We start from the raw sequence: 18,242 nt of genomic DNA on the forward strand, positions 1-18,242 counted from the left end.
TTTTAAAGGTAACATTTTCTTTTCAAAATAAGAAACTAACTGGTAATTAAAGTCATAGAAGAGACAAGACTCCAGGTCAGAAAAATGATTTCTATATTCACCATTCTTTCACCTCATTGAATTGCATGCTGTAGTTTTAGCTTTTGTGATAAGATATGTAAATATGTGTTGAGTCCCTTTAAGCACTGATCTCTGCAGAGAGTTTTCTAAATGTATTTGAACTAATGAAACCAATTCATGGCTTCACACTTAGGTTTTTCCTTTTATAGCTTTATAGAACTATATAATGAAATAACGTGGACTTGGTGGGTAATGGAATTAAAGTGCTCTTGCACAGTAAGTTCTGCATAACCCTCTCATTCATGAAAAGGTGCTCCTTGCTAGACAGAAACTTGCTGATTTCCAGTATTGTTATTTTTGTCTAAAGTTCTGTAAATACCTGCTTTAATGTTATCTTTTAAGAAATCTATGTAAATAATATAGTCTACAACATAGAGATTGTACAATTCTGTGTTATATATGTGCCTCGTGCTTTGTTGGCACTCAATAAATTTTAAGCAACAAAACTGATAATCATATAGTGAAGGCATATTTTTCTTCCAAGCTTGAGACAGGATGTGACTATATACTAATGAGACTCAGTAGCCCAAGCCACAATGAAATTGTCTCATTATTTTATAGTCATGCCATGTATGTTTTTTAACCATAAAATGACAATAAAATAATTTTTTAAATGAGTGTTTTGGATAATGACTTCTGTCCTGATCTTAGCATAATTAAAATATCAAACACCAAATAGCAACAAACCATGACATAATCATTAAAGCTCCTAGTAGAAGTTGCTTCTAAGGACCAAGAATGGAACTACAAGATAAACACACAGGGTACCTGCCACTTTCCATTTGGATTATTTTTACCATATAATAAGTTATAAACAAGTTTAAAAAAACTTTAAAAAATCAGTATGTATCCTAGGGAAATTTTAACATCACTCTCATACTGCTTAAATCTTGTCCAATAAAACAGTCTCTGAGTTACCTAGAATTTTTACAGGCATACTAGCCTCTTTCCAAGGCAGCAAAACAAAGACAGCACTACATTCTAATACCATTACATCCAGTTTTTCAACCTTCTCTACTGCACTGATATCTATAATTTCTGCTGCATTTGTGCAGCCTCATTTCTTTTTACTGCCTTTTGATAAGAAGAGCATATTTAATAGAGAAAAAGGTGATCATTAAAGTCTAGTCCTGGATCCTGTGGACTTCAGTCTGTAATAAAATCATATTGGATTATTTATTCAAAAGATAATCTGCCTTCTAAAAAGTATCTTTTGTGACCAGGTTACACAATCATAATTTTACTATTAGATGACCACTGTTCAAGTTTCTGCTTTGAAGTTAGGACAAATTCACAAATATTACTAAAGTTAAAAGGTAAAACAAGTACCATAAGAAAAAGTGTTCTGTGAGTTTAACTGTCTAAGACTCATGTGCTTGATGAAGAAAGTAGAAAGGACTTAGTGGAGAAGAAATGTCTTATTTACTGAGAGACTTGAGAGTTTGAGTTTGGAGAGGTCTTGTTCAGAAAGAAGGTTATAGATTGACTACTGCAGGGGTTAATTAACTATAAAGCTATAAATTAACACAAAAAATTGTCCCCACAACTCGACAATTTCAGGGAATCACAGAGTGAGACAAGTTGATTTAATAGGTTTAACCAACATGTTTGGCTAAGGGATTTCAGAATCCCTGTATTTGTACATTAGTGCTTCTCAAAACTGGGAAAAATCATTTAGTATTTTAGAGAGGACTTAGTGATTTGAATTATCAGAAACGATGCCCCATTTACAGCTAAACTGTGAAAGAAAACACTACTTTTCAGGTTGATCTATCCAACAAATTCACTATAGGGCAATTAGTTGCCTGGTACAGGCAATTTTGAATTAAAAACAAACAAAAACCTTTCTCATTTGGGTGAAAAATCAGTATGGTTTCTTTAAAGAATAACACTGAGAAAAGGAAGGGATCTGAAAGTGGTGCAACTGAATACAGAAAGCACTATTTTAAGTGTTCACAAAATAACCACTTTCATGCAAACAGACACTCACATATTTGTTGCTTGACTTTACTTCCCGTTCCAAACAGAAGCACATTTTATGCGATGCATATTCTTTCAATGGGGACTTTTTCCCCCCAAATTTCAGACTGCTTTTCTTTCGCTCACTGGGACTGGACTGAGAAGGGATGAAGAATGGTAGATATGACAATCACAAATCTAAAACAATAAATGACTTTGGGTTAATCTCTAACCCAGATATTTTTTAAATTTTAAATTGTGAAATGCAACACACATAATGGCATAAAATACAGACTATTGTATAGCAAACCCCTATTGGAGCGATTGCTCAGGTGAAGAAATTAACTGACACCTCCCCCCTTTCTGCCTCTTAAGTCCCATCCCAATTTTAACCACTACCCCTCAGTCACTTCCTTTCTTTTTTTACTTCCTAAGAAAACATCTCTAAATGCTATCATTAGTTTAAATTGTCAAATTTTGAGCTTTGAAATAAAGTACTGGATTATGTCATGTCTTCACTCTGCTTGGATGTGAGACCTATACTCTTGGAAGTAGCCAATTCCCTTTATTTTCATTGCTGAGTAGTATTCTAACATTTAATGCCATTTAGGTTGTTAACATTTTGGAGCTATTACAAATCATGCTGTGGACATTGTGCTTCTCTCTTGCTGCAATTGGGCGTATTTGTTTCTGTTGGGCATTCACTTAGCAGTGCAATTTTATCTTATTATTAAAGATATTGCCACAAAGTAGGATCTAAGTCATTGATACAAACAGTCCAAAATGGATCTTGATATCATCCAGAGGTATCTCAAAAGAGGTCAAATTAAACAGGGAAGGTATGCAGTCCTCACCTTCAGCTGAGCAGACCCATTCTTTAACTGCTGCAGTTAAGATTTTGCTTGAAGGAGTTCTGCTCTAGTTTAACAACTTGGCATACAGGGATTCATGACTTAACTTTACTTGAATTAACTATTCATTTAGTAAATATGTCTGGAGATTAACTGGAAGAACAGACTATGAATAAGGCAGCCACCTGAGTAATTATTACTTGACTCAGTTATGGAGAGGGACAATGGAGACAGAAATAGGGATATCATTTCCTGTGCTCAAGATACTAAGTGAGTTGAGGGAGAAAGAATTAAGTGTTTGGACCTGAGTACTTCATAAACCTAAGGAATTATAACCAGGAAGAGCAGATGATCAGCTGAGTATCCTGAGAGGGCAGAGAGCACAAGCTTTGGACTCAGGCCCAGTTGTGAGATCTGATTCTATCACAATGGAGTGATCTTGTGAAGTAACTTCCTTTTTCAGTTCAATAATGAGGTTACTATCAGGATTTCTCTTTCAGGGTTCTTAGGAAAATGAAGGGAGGTTTTAAAAATAAAATGCCTGGCACACAGCACTCAGTGTTAGCCTCTGGTTCTAAGTAGCGACACACTTGCTAGAGCAAAAGACAACATGCTACTGTCTACTAAAGAGTAGGAAAAAATTTCCAGGTATGATTTAGGGAAAAAACAATGCTACAATGATAATTTTAGAAGCTATAACTGTTAGGCAAGTGCGTAAATAAACTAGAATTAAACTTACACATCCTACTTATGTGAACATCTAGGTTCCTACAAGAATTTGTACCATCAACAACTGAGCACCCTGGAAAAATTTGACATCTTGCCTCTCTACAGATTTGTTGTTTGCCATCTAGTCAGTGCTTAATGGCAGGCATCTAAAGCCAGAAAAACTAGTAGAAAACAAGGTTAAAAAGGAGTGTGTATGCAAACTATCAGGTGCTGTTGCTACTTCTGAGAGCAGGGACATAATCCAAATAATTTTAAGAGAAGTTGTGATCTAATTAATTGATATGTTATTCTAACATAACAGCTGTGTTCTGCACGGAATCTTAAAAAATTAGTGATTTGCTCCATGGTGGCATATTAGACTACCCAGGGAGGTTTTAAAGTATCCCATTCCTAGATAAAACTGGAGGGTGCCTGTATGCTGCCTTTTTAAAAGCTCTCCAAATGACCCTAAATATGTAACTAGAGTGCAAACCACTGGTCAAGTAAGTTGCATTTTCATCATGTTCAAGAGGAGATATTGAGACAAGCAGGCCTCACTGGGTAGGTAGGAGGTTAATATAGAGGACATTTCAAGACACATGCAACATCACAATCCTCACAGCAACCCTACAATGTAGGTAAGCATAAGCAACTGGCTCAGAGAAAACACTTGGAGCTGAGTCCCAGGTTCTCTGGGAGCTTTAAAGCTAAGACTCCCCTACTTACTACCAGACCATGGATTTTTCTTCTCTGGTCCTCACAGTACAGAGTATGATTCTCAAGCTAGTTATGGTTTGGGAAGCCTACTTCCTTATAACTGGTTTCTCCCACTTACAAAGCCAGTGGGTGCATGTATCAGCTGTCAGAAGAGGCCAAGCTCCTCCCTGGAGAGCTAAATGTAAGGAGCATGCCAGCTCCCCAACCCACAGCAAAGTTACAGCCCTTTTCTCCTACCTTCAGAACCTCAACAACAAAGCTTGCAATTTGGAAATTTTTTAAATTATACTTTTGCTAACTTCTAGGAAATTTGGAAGCCAAAGAACAGCCTAGGAGGGAATATCCTCTATTACCCAAATAAAGTCCTCTAGTGATAATCTATATTTTATGGTTAATTTTCTTTAAAAAAAAAAAAAAGATACTGTATATTGTTTGTGCCTTCCCCCCCCCCCATTTATGTTTCAGGAGCATCGTCCTCTCATTTTTCTCCTGCAAATACTTTGCTGCAAAATATTTCCATATGAACGCACCAGCTTATCTTAACCTTTCTCCAACTCTCCACTAATATTAGAAAGGAATAAAAATGTGGATCATGTTTTAAATCATGGAAAGAGTATATGACCCTTCTAAGACTCTTTATTTTTAAACTGCCTTTCAGAAAAATACGAATTTGTATGTCCATCAGTAGTGATTGATCATGACACTGTATCAACTGGATAAAATGTAAAACTCTGGGAGGTTGAACAACCCTTTTTGGTGGAGGCAGCATACTGGGGATTGAACTCTGGAGTACCTTATCACTGAGCTACATCCCTAGTTATTTTCTTTCTTTTTTTTCTCTGAGATAGGGTCTCACTAAATTGCTCAGGCCGGCCTCTCAAACTTCCTCCAAATAAGCTGGGATTATAGACACATGCCACAACATCCAATTCGTGAGCAATCATTTCAAAATGCAAATCTGATCATGTCAAATACCTATTGCTTAGCTTTTCTTTGCATAATGTTGCCTAAAACTACAAATCTTCATTCCTGCCATTGTAAGCTTAAAGTTGCTGTGCTACTTCTGGCTGGGAACTTTTGCACCTCCTTTTTCCTCTACCAACTCATTTTTTCTCTTTGACTAATTACTTTTTAGTTCTTAGCTGGAGTGTCATCTCTTTCAGGAATTCTCCCAGATCACACTTAGGTCTTATTACACTGGACACTTTGAACACCTCATAGCCCTCCCTTCTGTACTCGTATCAGTTATATCCGTTTTTTTTTTTCTTTCCACAATAGCATATAGCGCCATGAATGTAGGTGATTTTGCTTATTCTCTAGTGTGTAGCATACATCCTCTATTGAATAAATGTAGAATAGCATAACCTAAACTGTGCTACTGGATGATTACTCTTTGGTATCTAATAGTTAAGACCACTGAAAGATGAAAATGAAAACAAGACAGGGAACTTAAAGGAGTTAGATTTTGGTACAAAGGAACATAAGAGAATGGTAACAGGTGAAAAAGACAAAGAATTCATTTAAGATGACTTCAATATTAAAGGTTTAATACCTCCAAGATAGTAAATAGTAGGGGTGCTATTTATAGTAAAAAAAAAATGGGGGCTAGAGTTGTGGCTCAGGGGTAGAGCACTTATTTAGCATGTGTTGAGGCATTCTTGGCACTGAATATTAATAAATGTCCACTAACAACTAAAAAAAATGTTTTTAAAAATAAGTAAAAAAAAATGGTACTGGGGGCATGACTCAATGCCAGGGCACTTATCTAGCACTGGCAAGGAATCCCTAGATTTGATCTCCAGTACAACAGAAAATAAAGGTTGGGAAGTACAGAAAAAAGGGCATAGTTAGACCCAATAAACCTCCCTCCCCCATGCAAAGTGAATCACATCTTCTACTTTATTCCCTACTTATCAGTGGTTAACTCCCATGTGTTACTACATTAGTGTACATGTGAACTCAATGTAGCATACCCATGGACAGGCATGGATTTTGATATCTACCAATCCTAGATTTAAATCTTGGCTCTGAATCTTAGCCTTGTAACTAGATAAATATTAATCCTTTATGCATATCAAATCTTCTCAAAGATAATAACTAGAAATGGCTTTATTTACAGAGTTATACAAAATGAAATGTTTCACAGTGACTGGCACATACTGAAAATTCATTAAATGGATTATTAATTATACTTTTCCTTAGAACATTATGGTTAAGATCAAACTTGACATCAAAGAACTGCCACATAGTAGGTGGGCAATGTTTGATGAACTGAATGTTCACTAAGACATTCTGAACAAAAACTAATCTTAATATGCTCAGCACCAAAATCAGAGGTGGAATTAAAGATAGAATATAAGCACAGGTAGATGAAGTATTGAACCCATGGTAGGACTATAAAGCAATATATTCCCTTTAGACAGCAATTTAAAATGTGTATATCTGCAATTCAGTGTAACCTACTAGTATACAAAACAGGTTAAACAAATAAGTCACATAACATAAGCTTTGTTTTTAACAGCCAAAACCTACATATAAATGTCACATTAACACAGGAGCATGACAATCACTAGACAGAAGGGGCACATTTGTATGTACTGATAGTAGAATATACCATCAATATGATATATTGAGAATTTGGACAAGAATTACTCTGGCTTTTAATGGTGGTATAGTTTTCTATTAAACACACACACAATTTTTTCCCCCCTCTACTGGGGATTGAACCCAGGGGTTCTCTACCACTGATCTGTATCCTAAGCACTTTGAGACAAGAGTTTCATTAAGATGCCCAGACTGACTTCAAACTGTGATCATTCTGCCTCAACCTACTCAGTAGCTGGGATTGCATGTGGGTACCATGGCACCATGCCTGGCCTATACAGATATTTTTGTTTTTGTTTTTGAGGGGGGTATCGGGGATTGAAACCAGGGGTACTTAAGCAGTGAGCCACATCCCCCGCCCTTTTTACAATATTTTATTTTAGAGACAGGGTCTCCCTAAGTTGCTTAGTACCTCACTAAGTTACCAAGGCTGGCTTTTACTTCGTGAGAGACTGGAGATGGAGAACAATTTAGAATATAATGCATATGCTGGGGGAAAGATCCTTAAAACCTCTTTTCCTACAACCTTAAAAAACATTTTGTAAATGCACTGAAGAGTAAGAATTATACAAAAAATGTGTACATAATTACTTTTAATTTTTTATGGGAAAATGACCAACACTTTGTAATTCTAGGATAACAATCTGAAATGGGTACAAAATTTATCTATAAATATCTTTGTATTAGAGGATTGTCTTAAGAGTACATCTAGCCAGGTGCAGTGGTACATGCCTATAATTCAAGCAGCTGGGGTGGCTGAAGGAGGATCATGAGTTCAAAGCCAACCTCAGTAACTTAGCGAACTACTAAGCAATACAGGCAGACCCTGTCTCTAAATAAAATATTGTAAAAAGGCTGGGGGATATGGCTCACTAGTTAAGTACCCCTGGTTCAATTCCCAATACCAAAAAAAAAAAAAAAAAAAAGTATATCTATATAGGCCAGGTGTGGTGTCATGGTGCCCAACTGCAATCCCAGCTACTGGGGAGGTTGAAGCAGAAGGATCACAATTTGAAGCCAGTCTGGGCATCTTGATGAGACTCTTGTCTCAAAGTGCTTAGGATATAGATCAGTGGTAGAGAACCCCTGGGTTCAACTCCCAGTAGAGAAGGAAAAAGTGTGTGTGTGTGTGTTTAATAGAAAACTATATCACCATTAAAAGTCACCTTGTAGAGTAATTCTTATCCAAATTCTCAATATATCATTAACTGAAAAGGATAGGTCACAACACAGATGCAAAATTATCAACATTAAAAATTGCTACCTTTGGCTAAGGTGATTTTTCTCCTTTTGTTTTTCAGTCTCTTTTACAAATTTACTAATAGCTTTCTAATTTCCTACAATGACTATGCAATTAGAAAAAAATTCTATTAAAATGGATGTTCACAGCTAACTCTAATGCTTTAGGAGCGTGCACATTGATGTAGCCATGATGCTAGTGACTCTGATATAAATACAAGAAATTCTTCAATACATGGCTGGAAAAGAGCTATAATAAAGTAATCATTTCCCAGGAAACTTAATAAAATGGTAAAGACACTACTTTGTTTATCAAAAGAATTTATTAGAAAATATTACACACTACATATTTGTTAAAGAGTATTGTTTCGGCAGACAGCACTCCAACCTCGTACTACAATGTTTCAGACCCTGGGGCAAACACTGTGCTTCTGAAGCAACATCTTTTAGATGGAACATTCAAGCAGTACACAGTGTGGCTATTTAAAGGAAGGTAATGGAGAAAATGTGGTAATACCAGAACAACAACAAAATCACAAAACTTTTGGAATGTTAAAATAATGAATAACTACTATTAGTCTCAAAATTCTAGGCATCTCTATAGCCTAAATCATCAGTCACTCTGACTCTAAGTAACAGGGACCAAGGTCCCAAAAGTCAAGACAACAATAATCTTGATTTTTAAAACACAAACAAAAAAAGGAATCTATAACCCCATAAACTGTCTTTTATTAAGCCTGTGCACATGCAAAATTAATGTGAATTTCTGAAAAAAAATAATGGGAAATGTTCAAGAAATGTGTATCTTTTAACACACAGCACACATTTTCTAATTCAATCTTAAAACATTTCAAAATTTTAAGTTTAAATTCTCATCCAGTAACATTCTTCCTTATTTTAAATGCAGTCAATTAGTGTCCCAACCAGATTTGGAACACACACGAATTATTTTCAAGAATGGTGGAAATACCTCATGAGAATTCCACCAAAGGTATGAGGCTTTAGCTTTTCCCCACATCACCTAAATCTTTCTTCAAAACTTCATTTTACTTGTCTGCAAAAGTCCAATGGTATAAAGCAAATTATAAAATGTAACCCAATCCCCAAATGTCACTGAGATAAAATGCAGGGAAAGCATGCATTGCATGACTTAACCAGCTCAGGCACAGCAATTTGCCACAAAATTTTCAGTGTGAACTCAGTTACAAGATCACACCATTATTTGACAAAGTTCTAAACTGAAACTGAGGAGGTGTGCATTGATATTTGAAACTGTCTTAATATTTTATTAGAAGAAATACTTCTAAACTTCTTTCCCCATCGTAATCTAAACACAAACTTGAATTAAAAATATATATGTAATTAAAATACTATATTACAAATGCCCAGAAATGTAGAATGAAGATCGAAAACTGCTTGGAAATATTTTTAGGATTACAATCATAACCTAACAAAACGTATTACTAACTAGCACAATCACTATGAGGGCCAACATTTCAAAATATTTTGCCTATCAAAGCTAGCACCAGGAAAGTATTATGCACAAAAAACTGAGAAACAGATCATCTTTACTTTAGAAAAACACAGTTCTACAGAGTATTGCTCTCACTAGTTTAGCTAGTAAAAGGTCTCACTAGAGGCATACATTTACCTTGGGTCCACTAACCTATTTCCCAAATATCTGGTATCTACTGAAAATTGTTACTGGAATGAAAGACAGTTTATCACAGAAAGAAGCCATTTTTTCTTTCAAGATGCCAATTAAAATAATGGCATTATAAACATTTTAAACTTACCTTTTAAAAAAAATTAACATAATCTAGTACTTTAAAAAAAGAGTTACAAAATTACTAGTCCCTGAAAGGCTAATCAAAACTCCATTGCTTCATTGCCTCTTCCTCTTCAAACACAGGTTTCAATGTTTACAATTTTGCAACATGGCTAATAGCCATTATATGATCACCTAATAAATCAACACTTCATTCACTATAAAGCATTTGAGGATTTCTTAAATGTGAAAAGAATTTTATCAGTGATTAGACAAATGAGCACAACCTGAAGCTAGCAAGTGAATTTTATAATTCTACCTCTGTCCCAAAGAAGGGGGAGGGAGTCACCACTTAACAGCAATTCTCCAGTTGGCACAAATAATTTATCATCTCTGATGAGTAGAAGATATTATGAAGAAACATAATTTCTATAAAATCAACACGTTTTTCAAATTGGTCTTCTAAATTCAACAAAGACTTGGAACTGCCAAAGTTGTACCTAACAAATCAAACTGCTTTATCTCAACTGGAGAAGAAAAAAGGCACAAAAGAAAAACAAGCAGCATAACCTTTATTTGGTGATACAACAGATAAAGAGTGTCTCAAAGTTTTGAACACTAAATTTTACGTATGTGATAATTTGTTTCTATCTAAGCAATTTATTCAGATATGTGCTTTAAAAATACACATTAGGAACCCTGCAATTGGTATGTTCTGTTTAATATTAGAAATATTTTTCATGGTAATACATTATTTAACTTTCTATAAGTAAGGGGGAAAGTCATAAAGATCATATTTTATTTTTTAGTCTGACAGAATAAATGTATTATATATATATATATATCTTCCAAAACCAGTGCACTTAGAAATTTCTAAATTATGCACTCCATTATTCTAATCAAAAAACTGTACATCTTCCAGTATCCACACTATAACACAATCCTAATAAAAATGCACATCCTTTAAACCCTTTCCTCTCCCTTGAATTTGCTTTATTTGGGTTTGGGGGGTTGGATATATAAGTTGCAGTGCAGAACTATATTTATTTAGAACAAAACATTATATCCTACATTAAAAAAAATAATTTTATCAAAACCAAATTTCAGTCACAGTTATGTATGATTTTCAGTTAATGGTACATGTTGAAATTGCACTTTGCAGATATCTTGATAATGTCCTTTATAGCGCTCCCCATTTCAGCCTATGTTTTTTTCAGTAGACACAGGTTCCTCCAGAGTTTTCTTTTGGCTCCCCTTCCGTGAATATTTGTATTTGTCTACATAGGCTTTTACCAGATTTGCCACTTTAGTAGAATTTACTTCTCCACTCTTACTATGACAAACCTAAGAGAAAAGGGGGGGAAAACTTTTTTCATGCTTAAAGGGATTAAAGCAAAATGGAAAGTTTTGTGAAAATAAATAACCCCCAAAGAGATAGTAATTTTCATGTTGCATCTCTCACATGAACTTATTCAAAAGGTAAAAAAGCAGACAAGAATTAGTAGGAGCTAGCTTTTATTAATTAAATTTAAACATTCCTGTATTAAAATAGAGGTGGTTCAAAACAGTATGCCCAGAACATCACTAAAGCTATAACTTACTTTATCTACTGCTTTCCGTACAATCTCTTTATATTCTTCCTTGGTGATATCTTTATTTTGGTAAAATGGTTTAATAGCCAATTTTACCTCTTGTGCTGCTTTTTCTTGAATTTGCAATTTCTGATGAGAAGAAAATGTATAATTATTAGCTACCAATCACATACTTTCAAAGATTTCTTTAAAAATATAAAATTGAAAACACCACACACCAACATTTTTACAAAAAAATTCTTAAAATATTAGTATGACAAATATAAAACAGTAAATAACATGTGTCAAATATTGATTAAAAATAGTTATGTAATATTACCAGTAATTCACTGAGCATCAACACATCTAGATAGAACCCTTTAAATAATAATTGAATTTAAGACTACTAATAATAGTTTCCCTTCACCACTGTACAACAGAAAACTGATACTTTTTTCATCTTTATCATATATAGAATTATGTAGGTTGCTCTCAACTTTGAACTTGCCTTGTCTGTCTTCGAGCTATCTGCGCTGGCTTCCACTGTAACACTTACTTTGCTTTCTGCCAATTTTACAGCAGCATTAGAGGCTTTGCTGTGACTTGATGACGAAGTATTACCAGAACTTGGTCCCTGAACTGTTCCCATATTTCCTGGGGCTGCTGTCGGAGCAGGCAAGACTGGTGTACTCATGTTATTACCTACATGAGAAGCACTAGGAATACCCTGTTTTAAAGAGTTATCATCAGTTAATGGATTACTTATAGTCAAAAGAAGTCTATTAGTCATGTATTAGAAATAACATTAAAAAACACAAAAATGATTCAAACTTAGTACTTAAACACAAAGATTCAAAATATGAGAAATGCATATTTCAGATCATTTATATATACAGAGCTGTTTCAAGAAAAATGAATAACATTTTTAAATGGTGCCTTATTTAAATATGTCAAGATGACTTTTAATTTATATATGTGTATTACAATGTTCTCACAGCAACATAAATAAGCAAGGAGAAAAACAGCATTTAAAGAGGTGTATCTTTCTGCAAGACTCTTTAGAGATATTAATTAAATATTAATTAATATTAATTAAAGTAAATGCCCCTACTTAAGGACTGATGTTAAATGGCCTGAAGTGTGAGTTCACAGAAAATGATAATAAGAAACCAATTCTAAAATCTCATTTACCTACTCTTCCAACAAAATCTTATTGTCATGATTCTAGAATTTCTAAGGTACATATAAAACTATAAGCAACACAATCCAAAATTATTCAGATTTTCTCTCACAAAGGTATTTCTTCCTTTTTAGCATGGTGAATTCATGAAAATGAAACATAGATGTTAATTGGTAACATTGGTTAATTATCTAGCATTTGTCCAAGCATCATAATACAAGCCTGATCATAGTAATCACTAATTTCCACCACCCAGTACCAAAAATTCAATTAAAATAGGGAAACATTTTAAAGCACCTTTTACTCTATTCTAGTTTGACTCATAATTTGGTCTCATTTCCCACCTCTTGGCAGTACTAGAAATTGAATCTAGGGCCTTGTGCATGCTAGGCAAGCACTACCACTGAGATATTCCCCAAACTTGCAATCTTCCTGCCTAGGCCTCCTGAATAATGGAATTACAAGCATACATCACCACAACTGGCATTATTTGTCTTCTTAATCTGACAAAGACCCTGTTGAATATAAATAATGGCATACATGTAGCTTGCATGTTCAATTAATTTTCCTACTTAGGGACTGGTGGCAGAAGTGTTGAAAAGGAAAATAAAAAAAAGGGATTATGAAGGTTTACCAGAAATAAACAATTGTTTCTAGATGCCAAGAAGCCCTTCCTTAAATATTTGCCCCCAAGAGCTAAAATATTTATAATGTTGATATATTATATAATATTTATGTTGATAAAACTTGAGCTCCTAAAAACATACCTGCAACTGCTTTCCATCTGGCTGTGAAGCAATGTAGCTGACTTGTTGAGATGGAGGGGGAGGGGGTGGTGGTGGTGGCAGTCCCTGAGTTACACTGGTAGGAGCAGCTACCTGCATGAGAGGCACTCCTGTGTGGAGATGCAAGGGTAGCTGGGGATGAATGTTAAATGGATTGCGTTGGATGTTCATCAAAGGGGCATGAACACCCATTGGATATGGGAAGATATTCATAGGCTGGTGTGCACTCATTTGTTGTTGCATTACGTTCATTTGTGGTTGCATCATATTTATAGGTAGCTGAGAACCATCAACTTCTTGGTTTGTTTGGTCTTTTACGTTAGAATCTATCAAAAGAAAAAAAAACTTGTGAAAAAAAAAAAAAAACAAGTTACAAATCTCTTCAGAGAAGCAAAGAACCAACGATTACAGTAAAATTAAGTAGCAAAAGACTCCAGTATACCAAAACCAATATCTAATTATTTAATCCTGTCATATCTAAAATAATGCAGAATGGTTTTCTAATTAAAAGAAAATGTCCAAAACATAAGTTCACATAACATACATCAACAGCAACAAAGAATCAGTAATTCAAGAAGCTTACTAGTTAAAAAACGTTAGATAAAAATTGATTACTAAATTACAAGTAAGATCAATTTTTAATATTTTGAACTGTTTTTTTCTTTCATGTCCATCACAAGGAAAGATAAAAATTAGAATGACTTATTTGTATGAGAATAATGATCAATAAAAATTCAAATGTGCACATTTGAATCAAATGTTAATAGAAGTTAATTCCCAAACACTTCTATGTAGTAAACAGTACATAAATATTTAAGACACTAGCAAACAGCAAAATTTGGAGACTGTGTGGGCTTTAAAAATAAATACTGACATATATTGTGTGTATGTGTGTGTGTGTGTGTGTATATATATATATATATATACACATATATACATATATGTAATGCAAAGTGATTTATAAACTAGGGTTCAGCTTAACATTATAAAAACTATAAATAAAGATCATTTCAATTCATACCAGTATTACATTTAAAACCTTTTTCTTCAAGTAAAATACTATCAACAAGTAAACAATATGTTACCCTGTTCAGTTGTTTCCTCTTCTTGTCTCATCCATCCAGACTGTGGACCTGAAGAATTCCTCCCTCGTCGTGAATAATAGTTTTGTACATCTGCTGGCAGAGTCTTTCTCACAGCCCAACTAGATGCAGATGTCCACCCTGATCTATCAGCTGGTGTATCAAATGAGAACTCTTGTTCATTTTTCCGCTTATAGGGTGGCTGTTCCATGTACTTGAAAGAATCATTCCCTGAACTATTTGAATTCCCTGAGAGGGGTTTTCGGTTTTGCCACCTATTTTCATTCTGATCTGTGTAGGCAAAACTACCTCTGTAAGTGCCTCTGCCACGGTTACCTCTACCACGGTTAGACATCCAACCTGAACCAAAGTTTTTATTCCAAGAATTCCCTGAATTTTCATTTCTATTTTCTTCCCAGTGGGAATCTTTCAATTTTTCTGAATTTCTGGTCCTTGGATCAGGCCCAGAATTAATTTTTTCGGTTACCCAACTGGGACAGTCATTTCTATGTTTGTCAGAATTTGGATCATCAGCATCTGAACTGATATCACTTTTTTCTTTTCTAGTATTTTCATTCTGCTTCTCTGGGTCATTCCTTCTGTACCGATCATTTCCTCGTGGACATCTCCAACCATCATTTGTCCATCTTTCCTTCCACCGGGGAGAGTAGCTATCTCTTTCATTTCTACCAAATGATGAACTTTTACTTTTTGTTCTAGACCGTAATGGCGACCTAGAACGAGATCTGGACCTGGACCACCGTCTAGTTCTTCTTTCTCTATCACGATCTCTCCTCTGTCCATCTCTATCATTTTCTCTTTCTCTGCTCCTGGACCTCGATTTTTCTCTTGAGGAAGAATCTTTCACTCTTGACTGTGATCTTTGGTTCTCTCTAGAAATATCTCTTTTGGGGGACAGTGATTCAGATCTTCTGCCTTCCCTGACACTATCTCTTTTTGGTGACCGAGACTGAGAATGCCTCCTTTCTTTTGTCATATCCTTTTTAGGGGACTGAGAACGAGATTTTTTCCGTCCTCTAGCAGATTCTTTCTTAGGAGATGGTGATCGAGACTTCCTGCTTTCGTTTCCAGTATCTCTTTTGGGAGATGGAGACTGAGACCGCTTTTTTTCTTGTGTAGAGTCTTTGTTAGGAGACCAAGTAGTAGATGGAGAATGAAATCGTGATCTCCGAGTACGAGGCTTTTTGGCTTTATCTGTTATATCTAATGAGCTTTCAGATGGCTGAGATCCAGTTTCAACCTTTTCATTAACAGGATCTGAAGACGGCATATTTTCAGAAGAGTGTGCCACAGAAGTTTCATTTAATTGTTTAGTATCAGCATTTACAGATGATTCAATTTCAGATTCATTTTGGTCACTGCAAAATGAATCACACTCCATGGGTATCATTTCATTATCATCCTCACCGAAATGTTTCTGTATCAGTTCTATGTGTGTGTTGGGCAATTCTAGAGATGTAGGATGTTCAACATGAGATTCAGTATTTTCTTCTAAAGATTTGTCTGATTTGGTGTTAACGTCATTTTTTAATAAATTATTTTCAGAGTCTTTAATACTACCCGAATTTTCATTTTGTGAAGTATCACATGTTGCAGCTATTACTGCATCACCAGTTTCAACATGCCTAAGTAACTGAATCTCTGTGCTCTCAAAAGATTTCCTGTCTGCTGTTTGTATAATTTCACCATCAGAAGATTCTAACTTTGGGTTCACTACAATCTCTTCTGTTTTTACTGAAGAATCATTATGATCAATAATTACTACTACAGGACTTTCTACTATGTCTTTATTAACCACTGACTCTGCATTCTCAAGTTTCTCATCTAGATGGAGACTAAACACAGATTGGTGTATTTCAATTTCAGATCTTGAACATTTAAGAAGATCATTTGGAGAATGATCTGAACCTACAACTACCTTTACCTCTGATTCTGAAGATTCAGATATCTGGTCTTGATTTTCCAAAGGATCACTTCCTTTTTCAAAAATATCTTTAGAAAGCTCACTTTCTAAACACAAAACTTTACCTTCTATACCTGAACTCTCAAGTTTATTTTCTTCCTCCTCTCCAACTAGCACAGGAGGATCTTGAGTAGATTCAGAATACGAAGGTTCCTTTTCCTCTACATCATGATTCTTGCTACATTCCTCACTTTCTTCTATTTGTTCACTATAGCTTTTCAAACAATTAGCAGACTGATTTTCTACATCTGTCTGCAAAGAACAAATGTCACTACTTTCTACATCTGATTGCTGTTCTTTCTCTAACACAGGTGGTGTGTCAGATTCTGCTGTTTCTTCCTCTACTGAATCACTAGAAGATGATTTTTCAGGGGGAGGTATAGAACTCCGGAGTTTCTTTTTCAGTATAGGTGGTTTTCTTCCTCTTCTTACAGGCTTCCGTTTTGGAGCTTGTCTTTGCTTTTCTGACTCAGCTGGAGAGGAAACACTTACAGAAGGGTTACTATTACCTGGGGCATCACACCCAGAATTACTTGATACTGGGGATCTCTGAGACTGACTGACAGTCTCAGCTCTTGTATTACGTGTAGATCTTCTTGTAGGAGTTGCTGTTGCAGGTTTTCGTCTTGATCCTCTAGTATTTGATGTGCTAGAAGTCTGCTTCTTTTCTTCTCCTTCCTGGGTATGTGTCAACGTGCATCCCTTGATAGAAGTACCTGATAAGATGGGGAAACAATTAAAAATGTTTTTAAAATGTTGCAAAAACTGACAGTAGGTTTAGCTTAAATTAATTTTAGTATGAGTGGGCAATACAGTGAAAAAATACTTGTGAATCAAATTATAAATAAATGAATAGTTACTAAAATCTGAGTAATGCAAGATTTCATCAGCTTTTAGTAATGCTATTGAAATAAGTTATAACTGTACTTGAATCCATGTGGGCAATTTAACATGGGGAAAAAAGTAAAATATGCTTAGTCAGATACTATTTGTTTAATGAGCTGTTACTATCTAAGCAAAAAGAAAAACTGTCAAGTTAGCAATAAGTAGACAAAGACTCAAACTGCTTCTTCACAAATAATTTATATACACTACTTCTAAAGATCTATGGTTTAAATACTAAAGCCCTCAACAGAAAGGAGACTTCTTGTCCCTTCCCCAAAGCCTTGAAGTTGTAATTTCTAAAAACTCTAAAATAAATTTTCTAGTTGGAACCATTTTTTCTTTCCCCCAGTACTAGTCTCACCACACATGACAGTCAAGAATTCTTCTACTGAGACACATTACTAGACCTTTTTATTTTATTTTGAGAAAAGGTCCAAGTTGCCCAGGCTGGCCTGGAACTTGCAATTCTCTTCCCTGAGTCTCCCAGAAAGCTGAGATTACAGACATGTGCCACCACACCCAGCTTGGGACAGATTTTTTTTTTTAATTGACAGATAAAGATGTATGTGTATACTGTGTAGAATATTCTGAAGTATATATATACTGGGGGATGACTAAATCTAGCTAATTAATTATACATTATTTCACAGTTATTATTTTTGTGCTGAGAATACTTTGTTATCTATTCTTGGCATTTTGGAAGATTATAATATATTATTAACTATAGTCCCCTTGTTATACTCAAGAGCTTTTGAATTTATTACTCCTAACTCAAATGTTGGATCCCTT

The 18,242-nt window shown here is 34.9% G+C and overlaps 1 protein-coding gene and 1 pseudogene across 3 annotated transcripts in view; both read right to left on the reverse strand.

Annotated features, from left to right (window-relative positions):
* Positions 1 to 4,759, reverse strand: part of LOC124087109 (nucleotidyltransferase MB21D2-like) — a 60,817-nt pseudogene extending 56,058 nt beyond the window's left edge.
* A 5,762-nt stretch (positions 4,760 to 10,521) lies between these two features.
* The window catches only part of Scaf11 (SR-related CTD associated factor 11), a 78,671-nt gene continuing 70,950 nt past the window's right edge, over positions 10,522 to 18,242 (reverse strand). For 2 of the 3 annotated variants that reach the window (XM_046435924.2, XM_046435923.2), the window contains exons 11-15: positions 14,588 to 17,284; positions 13,485 to 13,828; positions 12,046 to 12,264; positions 11,568 to 11,687; positions 10,522 to 11,310 (exon numbers count right to left, since the gene is read on the reverse strand). In XM_046435924.2, the coding sequence (XP_046291880.1) occupies positions 11,164 to 11,310; positions 11,568 to 11,687; positions 12,046 to 12,264; positions 13,485 to 13,828; positions 14,588 to 17,284 (3,527 nt within the window). In that variant the 3' untranslated portion in view covers positions 10,522 to 11,163. The remainder of the gene's footprint in view (positions 11,311 to 11,567; positions 11,688 to 12,045; positions 12,265 to 13,484; positions 13,829 to 14,587; positions 17,285 to 18,242) is intronic. The other variant, XM_046435925.2, reaches the window with a different exon arrangement.

The sequence above is a fragment of the Marmota monax genome, unplaced genomic scaffold (assembly GCF_021218885.2).
Source record: "Marmota monax isolate L192 unplaced genomic scaffold, Marmota_monax_Labrador192_F-V1.1 WCK01_AAM20220418_F8-fsc00012, whole genome shotgun sequence".
In the NCBI taxonomy this organism is placed as follows: Eukaryota; Metazoa; Chordata; class Mammalia; order Rodentia; family Sciuridae; genus Marmota; species Marmota monax.